Source organism: Balaenoptera borealis (genome assembly GCF_965194805.1).
Source record: "Balaenoptera borealis genome assembly, chromosome: 8".
In the NCBI taxonomy this organism is placed as follows: Eukaryota; Metazoa; Chordata; class Mammalia; order Artiodactyla; family Balaenopteridae; genus Balaenoptera; species Balaenoptera borealis.
In genome coordinates this window covers 108,582,903-108,600,971 of record NC_138865.1, presented here as the reverse complement: position 1 = coordinate 108,600,971, position 18,069 = coordinate 108,582,903, and the positions used below count along the sequence as shown (strand labels likewise).

The window sequence follows — 18,069 nt, the reverse complement described above, 5'->3', positions numbered from 1 at the left end:
CTGTTGTAGGGACTACACTTTGAGAACCACTGTTTTAAAGAACCCTGTTGTGGTTTTGTTTTTGGTGAGCGATGATGACATTTAGAGACTACAGCCTGCATGCTAGGGAGGATACTGATTCTAGGCGTTTTCAGTGAAAGGAAAGAAATAACAAAACGTAAGTTCATATTCGTATTTCCAATTCAAATTTGGAATTACATGTTTTAACTTCTTCTATATTTGTATTTGTTTTCTCTGAGGCTTGGTTCTTATGATAGTGATAATTACTTATTTAATAAATATGTATATATTTATACACACACAGTTTCAGAGTAACAATACGAATATTATTTCCTGCAACATGATTACTGAAAACAGTTTACGATTTTTGCAGCAGACCCTTTGACACTGGAGAAATATCCCACTAGGGGTGTACAAACTAATCTGCTTTTACGTTACTGAAATCATTTTCCTCTCTGGTTGGTTAACCAGTCAGCTTGATACACAGTTAAATTCTTTTTCTGTTTCTTTTGCTTTTAGTTTTAGGAGATTATTTTATTTTTAAAATAATTATCAAAACATTTAAACAGTTTCACTGGCACATCTGTAAAATGAGTTGACTCTCTCCTGTACCTTGTTCTCTCCTTTTCCGTATAGGCAGCCATTATTTACGGTTAAATAAATGGCAGTATGCTAGACATACTTCTTTTTTCTCTTGGGGTCCACACCACCCTCCACCCCACACGCCCACCTGAGCAGTATATTTAGAAGATTACTTGAGGGCGGGATATTTGTAGAGCCCTCATTCCTTTTCCTTTATAGCTTCAGAGTGCCCCACTGTGAGAATGCACCAGAGTTTGTTCCTCCGTGGGTGGACATCTGGGTTGTTTCCAGCCTTTTGCTGTTATGAATAGTGCTTCAATATTATAAATAGTACAGATTTTGAGGTAGTTAAAAATCACACTGTATACTGTTTGTTTTCTGTTTTTTCCTTAACATTATAACATGAGCATTTTCCATGTTATTATAAATGTCATTTTTTAAGACAGTTTTTTTTTTCTGATTATGAAAGTAATACAGACTTACTTAGAGATTTTAGAAACTCAGAAAAATGAAAATCAATGCAAAGTCACCCATAATCCCTCTACTTGGGGATGCTGTCATTATTTTGGTGTGTTTCCCCATAGCCTTGACAACATTTTGTGTAAACGCTTAGAAAACAATCAGCATCATATTACATAGTATCCTGCTTTGTTTTTACTCATAATTGTGATTTTTTTTATACCATATGCTTTTTATAATTAATTCTCTGTTGCTAGACATTTAATTTCTTTCTGGTTTTTCAGTATTGTTAATAATTTTGTGATAGATGTCTGTGCATGAAGCTTTCCCCAAATTTATTATTCTTAAAAGTTGGTTTTTATAAGACTTTAAATGAGAAGGAAGCTCACGTTTGTTAAATATATCTATTTAGCTTGCTCTCTTACAGCAGTAAGGTAAACAGGGGAAAGATTACCTTGAAATTTTTGTCAAGTAAATTCCATTCTTTCTTTTTCTTCTGGTAGGACCTTAGAAATGAAGTTGAGAAATTACACAATGAAGTGAATGAAAGAGAGAAAGCAGTGGAGAATCGTTACAAGAGTCTTTTGAATGAAAGTAATAAAAAATTGCACAGTCAAGAGCAAGTGATCAGAAGTTTAACAGAAAGTGCCAGTCAGAAGGACTTGTTGCTTCAGGTACCACAACATTTTTTCTTTTGTATTTAAATCTTTTGACTTCGACATAGGTTGTTTTTGTTTTGCTTTGTTTTTTAACCTTTTTTACAGAATGCTTATAAAAAGGTAAGGCTGGGCAAAAAAAGAGTGTGGTCTTCACAGTTATTTATCGGAGCACTGTAGAGCTTTCTTTATGTCATTTGGACCTCAGCCACCAGGGAGGTAAGTTTGGAGAAATGAAAGCTTCGAGAAGAGAAGGGAGTTGTCCTGGGTCACGTGACTAGTAAATGGCAGGGCCTGATTCAGGCCCCGGCCTGCTTTGCTCTAGCGCCAGCCTTCTTCTGCTGCGGTACTGGCTTTCCTTTGTGCCATGCTCTCTCACTCCTCTGTACTTTTCTTCTATCTGTTCCTTTTTTGTCTTGGACTACCCTTATCATTTGATGGTGTATTGGAGTTTTGATTCAGCTCAGAATTACAGGTAACCTTGATGGAGTGAACATGCGTGTTTAACACTGCTTCCTCCTGAAGCCTCATTAACGTGACGGTGAAGGGGTGAAAAGGTATAAACTCACAGGACCAGGAGAATGGGAATGGTGGAAGGGCAGGTTGCTGTCTGAATGATAAGTGGTAACTGCATAGGATTCAGCTTTCTCCCCTCTGCTTCATGCCTTGGGGATGAAGAGCCAACAAGAAGAAGCTGATTAGTCCTACAGAACCCAGAAAGGCTCAGCGGGCAGTGGGGGTACCTGGTACCTTTGTCAGCAACAGAGGTTGCTGGAATGCTGGGCAGTTAGGTGGCCTTATTGTCCCCAGCAGTACATGGGAGGTTTACTCTGTGGGGACCTTAAACCAGAGAAGCTCTGGCCTGGGGTCACCAGGTGCAGCTGGAAACAGGAGTGGATCCCTCAGTGAGAAGGAGTGGAAGTGTGTGTACCAGCACGGAGAGTCCTCTGTGGACCGAGAAGACTGAAAGATGCTGACTGACAGTAGGGGGTCCTTCAACAAAACAGCCGAGTCCCCACCTGATCACCTCACAGTGAGGCCGCCGCTGATGTACCTTTTCCACGCTCACAGAGCTTCTGGACACTTCTACCCTTAAAGATACGTGGGTGGCCCGAGTTCCCCAAACAGGATAAAAGCGTCGAAGAGGAAAGACAAAGACAGAACAAAGCTACGTAGAGGAAACAGAAACAGTGGAGGCGGAGAAGAAAACTAGACAGCTTTTCAAAAAACTCAGTACTGTAACATCTTCAGATAAGAAATGAGTTCGGGATCTGATAAAAAAGATATTTGGGAAAAAGAGGAATGACCTTATTGGAAATTGGAAGTATGATTACAGATATAAAAAGCCTAATAAAAGAGTTACAAGAGTTGCACGAGAGTCAAGTACATCTTCCAGAAAATATAGTTAAACACAGAAACAAACAAAAAGGTGAGCAAATGAGAGAAGAAAGATAAGAAAATCAGAGGCTCGAGTCAAGGGCTCCAATATATGACGAACAAAAGTTCCAGAAAGATAGAAGAGGCCAAGCAGAGGGAAGGAAAAGTTCAAAGTAATAGGAGAAAACTTTTCAGAATGCAAGGGCAGATATCTCTACCTTGAAAGGGCCTGCTCTGTTTCTGGCATGGTGAATGAAGAAAGACCTCTATCTCAATTTCACAATCCTGTGTCATAGTGAAATTTCAGAACACAGGGGCAAAGAGAGGATCTGAAAGGCTTCCAGAGAGAGGAAAATAATAGGTCCCATACAAAGGACCCAGACCTGAAATGACATCAGAATTCTCAGCAGCGACACTGGAAGCCAGGAGACAGGAGAGCAGTGTTTTCAGAGTTTTGAGGAAAAGTGGTTTCCAATCCAGCATTCTGTAGTCAGCCAAGCTGGCAGCAAGAATGAGGGCAGAATAAAGGCAATTTCAGATATTTGATGCCTAAAATCATCTGCCTCCATGTGCTCTTTGCAGGAAACTGCTGGAGGACGAGTCCGTACAAATGAGGAAGTAACACAGAATGGGATCCAGAAAGTAGGGAATTCACCTGGGATGTGGGGAAGGGAGATCCCAGCCACTTACGTAGAAGCCCAGATTTGAGCCGTTGAGGGAGGGCTTAGTTGGGATTTTTTCAAGAAACTGAAATAGAGCCCATCATTTACCTGATGCGTCTTGACTCCATGTAGAAGAATTTATAAGTTTGGAGATAAATTAACACTAAGTATATAATTTAGTTTTATGAAATAAGTAAACGGAACAAAACAGTTATTGCTAATTCCAAGAAAAGCAAGGAATTAAACACGAACGGAAATGTCACCACGGAACACCATTCGGCTGGGCTGTGGACAGTATGTGCGTGGCCATAATCACGTAAATGCAGAATGTTGATTTAACCAAAATCGTGATGTAACTATTAGGAAAAGCGTTGGGGGGGTAGATGATGTGAGAGCTACATCCTTAAACTTCTCTGACCGGAGCCATTTAATAAAATCTAACCTTAGGAAATCAAGCAATGTGAGCGTAGGAGCATAATGTAGAAACATGGAAGTAAATAACAGAAACCAGTAGAGTCAAAAGCTGTTTTTTTCTGTGAGTGGTACTCAGAGGTGAGAAGTGGAGAGCTAGGGGCGGCTGTTCCCTTCTAAGCCTTGTGGGCCCGTTTGTTAATGTGTATGTGTAGTTGGACTTGTAAGAAATAAAAATGAAAACTGTAACTCAAGCACAGCTGTGTGATGGTAATTTCTAGAATCTCTGTTTTGGTTATTTGATTCCCAGTGCTCCCTGTAACAGTTCAATGGGTTTTTATAAAAAATTGCTTCCACTTTCTTGTTTGTACTTTCAGCTTTTTTAGAAATGTTTGACATGATGAATTAATTCTGATGGGTGGTTGGGAATAAGTTGAGGTTCTCACCCTTAATTTCCCACAGAGAGTGGACGGACACCTAGTTCAGGAGGTACCAGGTTTTAAATAGTTAGGAATAGATTCAGTGCTTGAATTTGGCCAAAAGACCAGAGAAGTGGTTTCCAGGCCTGTAGTATCGTTGGATGTCACCTCTTCTGAAGGGCTTGGTGAAGCGGGCTGTATTGTGTCTCATCGTGAAGGAGGAGCTTTCACCTGTGACCAGACCCCCAAAGTCGTTGCAGTCTTGCCGTTTTCTTCCTGGAAGTCAAATCTCCTCGTAGATACGGACGGTTCAAGTTTTGTCAAATTTGTAATGTTTCGGGAGCACCTAGACTTTGTTGGGTTTTGATACACAGTCCCTCTAATCACTGCACTAACCCTGTAGCATGGGAAACAGACTCAGAAATCACACCCTGGCCAAGGAGGACCCAGGATTGGAGCCTGGGTCGTGGGGCCAGAGCCTGGGCTTTGTCTTTGTACCCACTGGGAGGTGTCCCAGTGGTGGCAAGAGGGGAGGTTTGTAATGACTGCCACTGTCCTTGCCTGTGCCTTGCTGGCGTGCTGCTCTCCTGGTTGTAGTAATGCACAAAGGGATTGCATTACCATTTGTAATTGCCTAATATTTGGGGATGGTGGAAATTGTTTAAATTGTGAAAAACAGTAAATCTTCCCTTAAAGAGTTTGGGACCATCTCTTAGTATTTTTTTCTTGATGACAACTTCCTTATGATTTGTTTTCTTCCTTAGAAATTCAATGAAAAAGACTTGGAAGCAATACAGCAGAACCGTTATTTAATGACTGTGGAGGATCTCGAGTTCAGGAGTGAAAACTTAATAACAGAAAAGTGCTCTTCTCAGTCACCAGGCAGCAAAAGCATCCTCTCCGAGGTAAGCTCGACTGAGATTGGACATTCACATGCAAATTCATATCCTTTCCTGACACATACTTGATGACTCCTCTGACCTAAAGATCCTCGAAGGCCCTCGTGCTGGTAAATGAGCTTACAACAGGTAGCAGGAGGGCTTCTCAGTCTTTCCTCCTTACAGATTAGTATCCTTCAGCTGAGTGTTAGTATTTGCACTGCCCAGGAAACCGAGAAACTAGAGCTTGTTCAAAGATGAGCCTCATGTTTGCCCTCCTGGGGGCAACTCTCTCAAGAACTATGTAATCTCGAGGTAAGAACATTTTCCAGTTGAACATTTCCATGCACACCTACAATGGCACAGCAGGCCCTTCGTGATCTGGCCCCAAGCTAGCTTTCCATTCTCCTTTTCTTTCATTCCCCATCATCTCTAACAACACCTCACTTCCTGCAGATTCCCGAAAACGCCGTTTGTACCTCTCTGTGCCTTTGCACACGCTGTTCCATCTGCCTGGAATGCCTTCTTCCTCCTTGTTGACCCGGTGGCTCCTGCACACCCCTAGGGCCGCCATGCTGGTGTCACCTTCTCTGGGGCTCCTTCCCTGGCCTGCTGAAAGCGATGTCTCCTCGTCCTCCCCCGTGTGCGGCACTTTGCACACCCATCCACCATAGCGCTTAGCCCTTGGGTTGACGTTACAGAGCCGCCTTGCTGCTTCCCCTCCCTCGAGCCCTGCGCTCCCCAGGAGGCACCTCAGGGGAAGGGAACTGGTGTTCGCGTCTGAATCCCAGTGCCTGGCTCAGTGGACGTTTGTTGATTGAATGACTGATGATACTGGTTTGTGGAGATGCGTCCAGATTGTTCCGACGTGCAGCTTGCCTGTAATACAGCTAGGCAGCCAGAGATGGGAGAGAAAGGCGTTCACTGTCGGCCAAGGTTTGTTGTTTTCTTTTAAGCCTGGCTTTAATTAAGTACATACGTTCAGAAAACAGGGAATTCTTATGCAAATTAGTTCTCTGATGAATGACTCTGATCATGCCTTGTGGTTTTTGTGAAGGATGATTCTCAAAATAATTAACAACCAGGGCAGCACAGGCACAGCCATCAGGACAGACTCAGGCGCTAGGGCTGCAGTGGGGTCCCGGAGGCCTGCTCTTGTGCCAGGCACCAACCCTGTAGTTCCTGTAGTTCCTGGGTCTTGGAGAGGGGCTGGGGTGGTTGGGGTGGATGGATCAGGGGTTGGTTTACAGCTGGTGTAGACGTGTTTCAGTATTTTAGCACCAGTACCAGCCATTGCACTGTGTATCCGCTCTGTATTGGCTCTGGTCCTGGAGGGCACCGTTGCCTGAGCGGTGGGAGCTCCTTCTTAACTCTGACCATTTGTGGATTTGCGTTTTGCCATCTCTCTTGAATAAGAATGTCAGTGAGGACTTGGCCATTGGGCTGGGCCAGAAGTCTGGAAGCCTGGATTCCTCTCTTGGCTCTGTCACTTCACTTGAGTGACCTTGGGCAAGTCCAATAACTAAATCTCAGAGGGCTGATGTTTTGTGATTTAGTTGCTTTATTTTGTGAATAGTTGCTTTATTTTGACCAAATTTAGTTGGATATTAAGATGCACGTTAACCCATAATCGGACACAGTCTTGTTTTTTTTAACCGTTTTTTAAAAATTGAAGTATAGTTAATTTACAATGTTGTGTTAGTTTTAGGTATACAGCAAAGTGGTTCAGTTATACACCTGTGTGTGTGTGTGTGTGTGTGTATACATATGTTCTTTTTCAGATTCTTTTGCATTACAGGTTATTACAAGATACTGAATATAGTTCCCTGTGCTATATTGTAGGTCCTTGTTTATTTTATATATAGTAGGGCGTATCTGTTAATCCCAAATTCTCAATTTATCCCTTCCCCCCTTCCCTTTTGGTAACCATAAGTTTGTTTTCTATGTCTGTGAGTCTCTTTATGTTTTGTAAATAAGTTCATTTGTATCATATTGTTTTAGAGTCCACATATAAGTGGTATCATATATTTGTCTTTCCCTTTCTGACTTACTTCACTTAGTATGATCATCTCTAGGTCCATCCATGTTGCTGCAAATGGCATTATTTCATTCTTTTTTATGGCTGAGTAATATTCCGTTACATCTTCTTTATCCATTTAGCTGTCGATGGACATTTAGGTTGCTTCCATGTCTTGGCTATCGTGAATACTGCTGCTGTGAACATTGGGGTGCATGTGCCTTTTTGAATTAGAGTTTTCTCCAGATATATGCCCAGGAGTGGGATTGCAGGATCATATGGTAGCCCTCTGTTTAGTTTTTTAAGGAACCTCCATACTGTTCTCCATAGTGGCTGCACCCATTTACATTCCTACAAACAGTGCAGGAGGGTTCCTTTTCTCCACACCCCCTCCAGCGTTTATTATGTGTAGACTTTTTGATGGTGGCCATTCTGCCCGCTGTGAGGTGGTACCTCATTGTGGTTTGGATTTGCATTTTCTCTAATGATTAGCGATGTTGAGCGTCTTTTCACGAGGCACAGTCTGTTTTGAAACAAGATAGCAGCCCATCAGGTTTTTTAGATGGACAAATCATCACTAATTTGGATACATTTAGTTAAACTTTACTATTTTGAATCATGTTTTAGTTAATGTAAAAAGTGTCTAGATGTTGAACAAAATGTTTCTAAATTTACTGAACAGAGTATTTTAATATTTCATGTCACTAGTTTGATCATCTGTACCACGTTGTTTTTAGTTTTTTGTGCTGGCCGCTGTCTGTACTTCTTAGAAACACAAGTATAAAGTCATCCCATGGGCATTTCAGTCATATTTTAGATCCTGGTGAAGCTTAAATGACTGTGCAAAATACCTACATATTTTAGCAAAGGTTTTAATTCTGTTCTGCAAGAGTAATTGCAAATCGAGGATAAAAGATTATAAATGACCATTTAGGAATTGAACATTTCTAGGTGTCAGCTTAAGAAATCCCAGCTGTTGCAGCCTACGGTATTTTCCCCCCGAGAAAGGTGTACTTTTCAGGTTGTGGTTCTTTCTTTGTAGAAAACACGGATTTCTTCTGCTCTGCCCTTGGCCATTTTGTGTTGATTTAGGGTTTATCCTCTGCCCATTTCTACGAAGAACTTGAGGCTGTCATGACGTCTCCGTTGGCTCTGGGCAGTCTGTTTTCCTTCTAATCGTGTGTGATCCTGAGAATTAATGCTGGATGACCAGGGAATTGAAGAACAGAGAGTAAAACACACTGACCATATTTAACTTGCTGCAGCCAGAGATTTATAGTTTGGCTATTGACGTGGTTGGGACATTGCAGCTGAATTTCCTGAGTATTAAAATAAATGTCTTTGTTGCAGAGCTGTGATACAGCTACTGAAATAGACACCATCTGTCTACCAGGCCACTAAATTGCCCTGATGGCCAAGAAGTGAGCCATTAAGGTTTCTCTTTACATATCTGCTGCCTCTTCAGATTGTGGTCTGCCCATTACATGCGTTTCCTTCAAGTCTTTGAGGAAACTATGGTGGAGTAGAAAATGCCTCGGCTTTGGTGTCAGAATGTCCGTTCTGCCGCTTATTAGCTCTGTGACCTTGGGCAAGTCACCGCCTTTCTCTGAAACTCACCTTCCTAATCTGTAAATGGGGAGTTACATGCCCACCTCCTGAGAGGATTAAAAATAATGTGAGTGTATTTGTTAAGGTTCTTTTGATTGCAAGCTGAGGAGTTTGAGCAAAACAACAATGAAAGGGAGTGTTTATTGGGAACATACTGGAGAGTCTCACAGATGCCAAGGGTCGTAGACTCTTGGGCTCTGTCTTGTTTGGAGAGGCAAGGTGGAGGGCGGGGGTGGAGAGTGGGGATGGAGGGCAGAGGGTAGGGGACAGGGGGGTTGGTTGCTCCTGCTGAGCAGGGGCCCCCTCTGGGCCGCTTGGCCCTCTGCCTCTGTGCCGAGAAGATCCACTGGTTTGCCAGCTCTGCCGAGGGAGCCAAATGACTTCATTCTAATGGGGCATGATTCAGCGCAGGGGAACAGGTGATTGATGAAATGGGACCCAAATGGCTCTGAAGAGTTCATTTATTTAACATGGGTGAGCAATTTGCTTCTAGGAAGATGTTGACTCACTCTGACTTCCATTATGCAAAATATCCACAGGAATCTGTGCTCTGAAGAGTCATATTGGTGCCTGTGTTCCCCTCTTACCTTTGTAATCATCATTTCAGCGAGCGTCTGTGGCAAGCACCGTGCCTGGCTTGGGATGCTGCTGCCCGCAAGGGGTCCCCAGGCCTGTGGACACGTGGCTGGTACACGAGCTCTGGGTGAAGGTGAAGGTGAACCAGGGTGCCGTGGGGCTGGAGGAGGGTCTCTGTAAGGGACCATGGAGGGTGTCAGTGGAGAGGGCTCAACTGATGGAGCGTGGTCCCTGAGGAGGAGGAGGGAGTTTGCTGGTTCCACGGAGGTGGAAGGGCAGGAAAGCAAGCACAGGCGTGGCCGGCTGGCAGGTGGAGGGTGGGGGCTGAGGTGAGCGGTGACCTGGGAAACCTGGTGAAGGTTTGGAATGGCTGCCTGAAAGGAGGGGAGGGGAACCCAGCCGGGCACCCAGCCCCTGCACCGCAGTGGGCAGTCCTCTAGGGCTTCCAGCCAGGCCCACGGTGAGCCAGTTAAGATACAGGGTCGGGATTCTTTCACTGGATATGTAGATCCCACAGCTGAGTCTCCCCCATCCAACCGAGGTCCACATTTATTCATCTTTTTCCCTAGTCCTTCTTGGTTGGTTATGTATCTAAGCACAAATTCTGACTGCCACTTATTAGCTGAATGGACTCAAGTACATGACCTGTCCTCTCAGAGAATCAGTTTATTCATCTGAAAAGTGGGAAGATTAATATACCTCCTTGGTTGTTATTGTGATTAGAGATGACCTATGTAAAGGACCTGGCCTAGCATTGGAACGTAGGAATGGTAGTTATGGTTGACACTCCTTAAGTGTTTACTCTGTGCCAGGCATCCGTGTGAGAATTTTGTATAGATTAGCTCAGTTAATCTGTTTCACAACCCTGTGAGATATGTAGAATTATTACCTCTACTTACAGGTGAGGGTATTGATGCACAGAGGTTGAGTAACTTGTTCAAGGTCACACAGCTAATAAGGTCACACGCTCTTAACAATCCCTGCCCTTGGTGGTAGATGCTCAAGAAGCAGTAGGTTTTCTTATTTTCGTTGTCACTGTTGGCTGGCCTTTATGTGGCTGACAGTGACTGTGTCACCTTTGTCAAGCTCCCAGTGCTTTGCATCCATCATGGGTCGTTCACGGGTGGACCGAAGAGCACAGGCCCTGGAGCCCGGCTGCCTGGGTCCACACCCTGCCTCACCACCCTGACTCCGTGCCTCAGTTCCCTCATCACCAAAATGGGGAGAGTGGTAATGCTTGAGCTCACTGGCTTGTGAGGATTAAATGAGAAAATGCTGGAGAGCACTTTGTACCACGGCTGACATCCTGAGGACATGGTAGCCTCTTCGTCTTGATCCCTGGGTGAGTTCCTCCCAGGCGCTCCCCTGGGGCCCTCTGTCTACGTGCGGTGTGTACGGGTGGGAGCTGACACTGGTGACTGTGTACAGAAGGCAGGTGGGAGCTCCTTGTGCCAGTGTCACGTGACACGATTTACAAAAGGGCCTGACATTTCTAGCAGTGTGGGTGGCCAGCTTCTCATGACCAAACTGGTGGGTTAGCATTTAAAACCCTCGATTGGCAGGTGGTGCCTTGGCCTTGTTTCATTCAGGGCTAGAAGCACAGCAGCGTTCTCCTGGGTCAGGGGCTGCTAACCTTTTTGCCCTCTGCATCCCTTTGGTAGTGTGCTGGAGCCAAGGAGCTCTTCCCTGGAAAAGTGTTTAAATGCACAAAATATGTGCACAGGATTATAAAGGAAACCAATTATTTTGAAATTTGGTTATCAAAATATAAAAAAAAATCAGCTGTAGAAATGGTGCTTCTTTATTAATGTGTTAAATAACAAGATCTAGTGGTGAACAGAGTGACTGCTGTAGTTTTGAGGTAGTGATGAGAATAAATATTTTGAGATACTTGCAACATATACAGAGTAACTATTTCTTTTGATGACAAAATCTCAGGAAAACACGAGTACTACTGTGGTTTGTAGCAGTAACAGTGTTCCTTCAACCCCTAAATGAAGGAAATGCTAAATTTCAGTTAGAGGTTAGCGGAAATAAAGATGTACCTTTTTCCCCTCGTTCATGTTTGAGTTTTCATCGGGGTCGGAAGCCCCGTCCTAGGTCGTTATCTGAACTTTGGGCGACAGGCTGAGTCCACATGAGACACAAGGGCCGCTTGCAGCCCCTCTCTCTCCACTGACCCAGTGTCTCCCTAGCATTAAGGAGCTTCTAGTCTGTGTCAGGCGCTGTGCCAGGTGTCCTGCACACTTTACTTCTTTATTTTAACGTTTTCTTCTTATTTTGAAATAATTTCAGATTTATAGGCAAGTTACAAGAGTAAAGGGTTTTGCTTGTCCTGAGCCATCTCAGAGTAAGTTGCCTGTGTGAAGCCCTGTCAGTTCTGAGTACTTGAGTGTGTACTTCGTGTCAGCAGGGACCTTTTCCTGTATGACACAGCACAGCCAGGGACTGAGCAGAGACCCTCGGACTACCATCGAACCCTCAGACTCACTCGTGTCTCACCAGCTGTCCCGTAAAGCCGTTTGTAGTAGAAGGAGCCAATTCAGGATCTTGTGTTGCATTTGATAGACTTTAGTCTTCAGCCTTCCCTTGACTTTCACGGCCCTGAGACTTTTGAAGCGTCCAGGCCAGTTCTGTTGTGGAGCGTCCTTCAGTCGGGTCTGTCTGATGCTTCTTGGTGCCTGGATTCAGGTGAGGCATCCTTGGCAGGAGTGTCACAGGACCAGAGCTGTGTCCTCAGTGTGTCCTATCCGACAGTACACGGCTTAGGTTTGTCCCATTACCGGCCATGCTGACTTGGGTAACTTTGTGAAGGTGGTGTCTGCATGGTGTCTTGACTATGCAGTTACTCTTTTTTCCTTTGTAATTAGTAAGTATTTGAGGGGAGGTATTTTGAGTCCATGTAAATACGCTGATCTTCTTCAAACTTTCACCCATTAGTTTTAGCCTCCTTTTAATGTTTCTTGGGTGAATAATTCCTTACCATGATGGTTAGCAAATGGTGATTCTTCTAATTCCATTATTCCTTCTACATTTGTTAGTTGTTCTATAAAGAAAAGCCCGTTCTTCTTCCCATGTACTCATTTACTCATGTCCGTGTGGACATGAATGTCTGTTTCACTCAGTAGGTTATAATCTGTTACTATCATTATTTTGATGCTCAGTTGTCCCAGGCTTGGCCTTTTCAAACTGGCTCCTGTATCCTTTTGACAGTGCTCCATTATTTAAACACTTCCTTGTTTTCTGGTGTGACAAAATGCTGTAGACATGGATTGCTTTTGAATGTCATTGCATCAGTACTGGAACTGGCCATTTCCCCTGGGATCCTTGACTCCTTCCAGCGCACAGCTGAACTTCTGTCTGCTCTGTAACTCCGTACGGTGGTGGCTGTTGTCCAGCATTTTACAGGGGGCTCCTAGTAAGTAACTTCCTGAGGCCCCAGAACCGATAAGCGACAGAGCCAAGATTTGAACTCTAAAAAAATCTTCACATTTGTGAAATTCACAAAATTACATCCTCACTTCATAAATGAGGAGCCTGAGCCTCACAGAGGTTTGTTAAGCTGGTTAGCTGAGGTCACGTAGCTAGTACGTGGCAGAGGTCCACCTCAGATCTCTTTTATCATCAGTCTGTTCATGGTGCCCTGAAAGCGTGCCTCACCCGACCTCTTCTGTTTTAATGTAAGTCCCTTGTCCCTAAAACTTGTCAGGTTTTGGTTGATGAATTTCTTTTCTTTGTAGTAAGAACAAGCGTGGAAGGGCATTCTTTGTAGTTTTGTGAAAACAGTGACCAGCAGCTCTGAGCTGGGTTGTCGGGGGGGGGGAGGGGGGAGAAGTTCCACGAAGAGCAGTTGGGTATTGTCGGGAGTACAGCGCTCAGCTTTCTTCCTCTGTGAGTGATGGGCGGTCATTCCCCACTCCCCCTGCAGGTGGTGCCCTCTGACTGCGGCCTGATCTGGAGCCTGGCACAGGGGATCACCTTTGTTTGGATTTATAAACCAGAACTATCCACATGTGTTTGCATAATGTAAGGATGTGCGCTTTCAAAATTCTTCTCTTAATGTCAGATGCCCATTGTCGTTTTCAGGAAAAGCAACCATTAGGCTATGAAGAGCTGATTCAGGTCTTAAAGAAAGAGCAGGACATCTACACACATCTGGTAAAATCTCTGCAGGACTCAGACAGGTAAGGGTTTCTGTTTGGACATCACGCGCATGCGTAACACACGTATTTTGAATAAATGCTGGTAGTTTCTGAGGCAGTGAAGCCTTCCCACTTTGCTTAGGAAGCTTAAAGTGCTTGCATGGTGATTGCCTTATTTAAATCAGATATACCTATTTCCTAGCAGGAATTGTCTGATTTTTTTGGCAGCAAATGTAGGATAAAAATATCATTAATACTAATTACTCAGGTTTTTATAATACTTTATTATAGATTTAGAAAGTGCCTTCGCGTGTATTATCTCTTGTAATCCTCACTGCTGTTCTGTGAGGTAAGATTATTATCCCTGTTTTCCATAAGTGACTCGGAGTGACTTGTGTCTTCACAGAATCGCCGAGGTGATTTGGTGCAATGAGATGTGGGGAGGAGAGCTGATTATAGGCTAGTGGTCTTGCCGCTGCCCTGCCTGTGTCCACGGGCAAGTGACACATCTGGGCCTCTCTTTGCCCAGCACTGGGTTGACCTCAGTGATTTCTCCCGTAGAGGAGTCACCTCTCTGCACACTGGGATGGTTACAGGTGGAAGGATGTGATGTCTGGGGTTCATTTCCACACTGCACAGCAGCGCAGGGAGCGGGCGGGGACACCGATGGAACAAGATTGGCCACGGCTCCCTGGTTGTTGGGACAGGGGTGTGGGTAGGTGTGGGGGGGGGGGAGGCGCTCATTATACTGACTTGTCTTCATGTGCTAATGTCTAAAATTTTGCATAATAAAAAGTTAAGAAAACCCACCCCTCACTGCTGCTTCTCTTCTGCCCTTCACTCCAGCCCTAACGGGGTCCTCTATTCTGGGGCCGGGTGTCTCCTGTCTCTGCCTTCAGCAGCTATCTGCACCCTGCTCTGCGTCCCCCTCATCCTTGAGGATTTGCCTCAGAGGTTCCCCTTGTCAGGAGGCCCGCTCTTTTGCTGCCCTCACCTCCCTTTGTTACTTGGCTGGTGTGGCCTGCGTCTCGGCCTGGACCGTGTGCCCCCTCAGGGCAGGGGTCCCGTCTTGCTGTCCGCATTTCCCAGTGCCTGTCACGGGGGCTGGTATGGAGTAGGCACTCGGGAGATGTTCAGTGGATGAACCTCCTCCCAACTCTTCTAAGTTATAAGTTTTCAGGATTTTTAATCTGAAGCGAGTTTAAGGAAAATGAAAACATGCTGATGCAATTCTCTGAAAGTGAGCTTTTTCAAGAAGCCTCAGCTGCTCGTCATTTTCACTTGGGGGAGGGGTTGAGTAGCGCCCGGAACCTCAGAGGGGGAATGGGCACAGCGGGTTTAATTGTGCAGCTACTCCGATGGGAGCCAGTTCTGACTCTGGGCACCGAGAGGCCCTGGGGTGGATGTGGCCGCTGTCAGGCTTCCTCAGCATCACAGATGGCGGCTCTGAGTTTCATAGGCTCTTCCTTAGTGAATAACAAGGTGCATGGGACCAAGGTGGGTCAGGGCTGTGACTCACAGGGATGCTTAAAAGGTTTCCTGTTCACCTTCAGAGTCAAAATACATTCAGCAGCTCTGAGCTCTTGGGTAAGTCACTTTTCACCCTGAGCCTCAGGATATGTATTTGTGCAATTGAGATTGGCCTGCGTACAGACCTACCTGTTTACCTACCTCTCTATCTACCTTCCAGGGTTGTTTGAAACGAGATGATAATGTGTAAAGTCCTAATTCTGCCTGGCACGTAGTAAGCACTCAATAGATGGTAACGTTTATTAAGACTAACAGCAATGTGAAAAGCCTCCATATGCCTCAGTATGCCACTGTACATAAACTCAGCTTGTCGGGGGTTTTGAGTCTTCAGACCTTGCCATAGTGAGAGGGCAGAATTGTGGGCTAAGGCCGGTGGAGCCCCCTGGGGTAACTCCAGCATTGCTCACTCTCTGGAAACTGGCAGTGAAAGCTGGATGACTCTGGAGACGTATGACGTACTTGTAACTAAAGTTGGAAAGGGGGGGCGGGGAGGGAGGAACTGACCAAGGGCAGCTGTGTGCCTGGTCCTTTCCCTTTACGATTTATTCCTCACAGTGACGCTTCAACCCCATATCACAGAAGTGGAAATCTGCTCTTGGAGATGTTGAGGGTATTTCCCAAGCTCCTACACTTAGGAGTTCTCAGAGCTTAGATCTCCGTGGCTCCTGAGCCCAGGCCCTTACTGAGACAGCGCTCGTCTGGAGGACTAGGACAGTTCATACTTTGCCTGTAACTCAGGCTTTCTCAACCTCAGCAGTGTTGGGATTTGGGGCTAGATAACTTCATGTCTTTTTGTTGAGGGGCTGTCTTGTGCATTGTAGGATGTTTAGCGACATGTCTGGCTTTTGCCACTACATGGCAGTAGCACCCTCCCTGCCCCAGTTGTGACAACCAACAATGTCTCCAGAATTGCCACATGTGCCCTAGGGGGGTTTAAGTCGTCTCCAGATGAAAATCACGCCTGTAACTCAGGAGTAGCAGAAAGCTTGGCATGTAAATACCTGCTGTATGGGAGTCATTAGAATACGTGGAAGGAAGGAGGTGATGTTTGTTGAGCGCCTCGTGTGTGTCAGGCACTGTGCTAAGCTCGTTCCCTTATAACATCTCATTTAATCCTCAAGACACTCCTGAAGGAAAGGCACTGTCCCCACTCTACGGATGCGGCTAGCAGGACTCGGGCAGTTGAGCTGACCGCCGAGGTCATGGAGCTCGTGAGTGGTGGCACTGTGGGGGCGTGCGTCCTCCGGCTCCTCCCCCACTCCGCTCCAGAAAGAGGAAGGCTCAGGGCTGTCCTTTCTTTCTGAGCGAAGCTCCTTTTGTTCCACCGACTCCTCACACCTTGCAGAGATCATGGAGTTGGGGAAACAGAAATGACAGACGCAGGAGCAGCAGCTGTGTACTTTTCACCCTGTCAGAAGATGGAAGAGGGAGTGAAGCAGTCAGCTTTCCCCAGCCCTCACTGCAGGAGCTTCGCTAAAACAATCTCCTCTTTTTTCCCCCTGGTTACACGTGTCTGCGGCATGACCGCATCCGAGCGAGTGCAGTGCTGTGACACCTCTGTAAGGTTTCCGTCAGCCTTACAAATTGATCATTATGATTGTCTTGAAATGGAACTAGGTACAGGTTGCTGGGAGGGCCCCTTCCCTTGCAAGGAGGCTGCTTCACAGTGAACCATCTTCAAAGCAGCGAGCATAGAAGATTAGACATAATGGTTTATTTTCCTTCCAATAGATGTTGATTTATGTGTGCAGTTCGATGGATGGAGCTGGAAGAAATCGCTGGAGGATAAGTGGGGCTTGAGTCTGTGGCACACATATTTTAGAGCGATGGCTCCTAACCATTTTGGGGCCGTGGACCCCTCTCGAACAATCTGATGAAAGCTCGTGGACCCTCTCCCTAAAACAAATCCACATTTTCATACACTTTTGTCGACAGTTTCAAAGTGTTGATGGACCCTTTCAGGGAAAAATAGGTCAGACGCTGGACAGAGTGACGTATTTCTTGGTATTTAAAAAAGGAGGCTTTCTGATACGTTAAGGTGTTTTGGTAGTCTCAAAAAATGTTCACATACTTTGACCCAGTAATTGCACTGCTGGGAATCCATCTTAAGAAGCTAACCCTGAGTGTGAAACAAGGCTTTAGGCGCAGAGATTTTCACTGAAACAATATTTACGTTACTCAGGTGTCTGCTGGAGCCTCTGTTCCTCTGAGAACCGGTTCAGATCCCTGCCACGTGCACATCAGTAGGAGTCCGGAGCCCTGCTTGTGGAACTGCGCTGCCTAGTTCAGTAGGCACTAGCCATGTGACTACATACATATAAATTAAAAAATTAAGCATTCAGTTCCTCAGCATGTAGCCACATTTCAGATGTTCAGTAGGCACGTTCGGCCAGTGGGTACCGTATTCAGCAGCGCCGATACAGAACATTTGCATCATTGGAGGAAGGTCTGTGGGACAGTCCTCCCCCGGTCAGTGCAGGTTCTGGGAGGTGTGCTTTTTCATGGCCTCCTCTGAGTTCTGGGTTGCTGGTTTCATGCAGGCTCTCTGTGCAGGTCAGCACCATATTACACTGACCCAGACGTGATACTTGACATCACCACCCCGCCAATAAAAATCCATTCTACTCTGCATTTGTGAGTGGCCAACCTATCACTGTAGACTTCTTTTGACCCCTAAATTGGTCCTTCTCTTCCTTCTATTACTGACTCTCAGTCTTCTCCTTTTCTTTTTTCTTGTGCCTCCTGCCCCTCA

General features: G+C 45.4%; 1 protein-coding gene across 5 annotated transcripts in view; it reads left to right on the top strand.

Annotated features, from left to right (window-relative positions):
• Positions 1-18,069, top strand: part of CDK5RAP2 (CDK5 regulatory subunit associated protein 2) — a 181,442-nt gene that overhangs the window by 80,520 nt on the left and 82,853 nt on the right. For all 5 annotated transcript variants that reach the window (XM_082402197.1, XM_082402195.1, XM_082402196.1 and 2 more), the window contains 3 exons: positions 1,545-1,715; positions 5,331-5,471; positions 13,732-13,829. In XM_082402197.1, the coding sequence (XP_082258323.1) occupies positions 1,545-1,715; positions 5,331-5,471; positions 13,732-13,829 (410 nt within the window). The remainder of the gene's footprint in view (positions 1-1,544; positions 1,716-5,330; positions 5,472-13,731; positions 13,830-18,069) is intronic.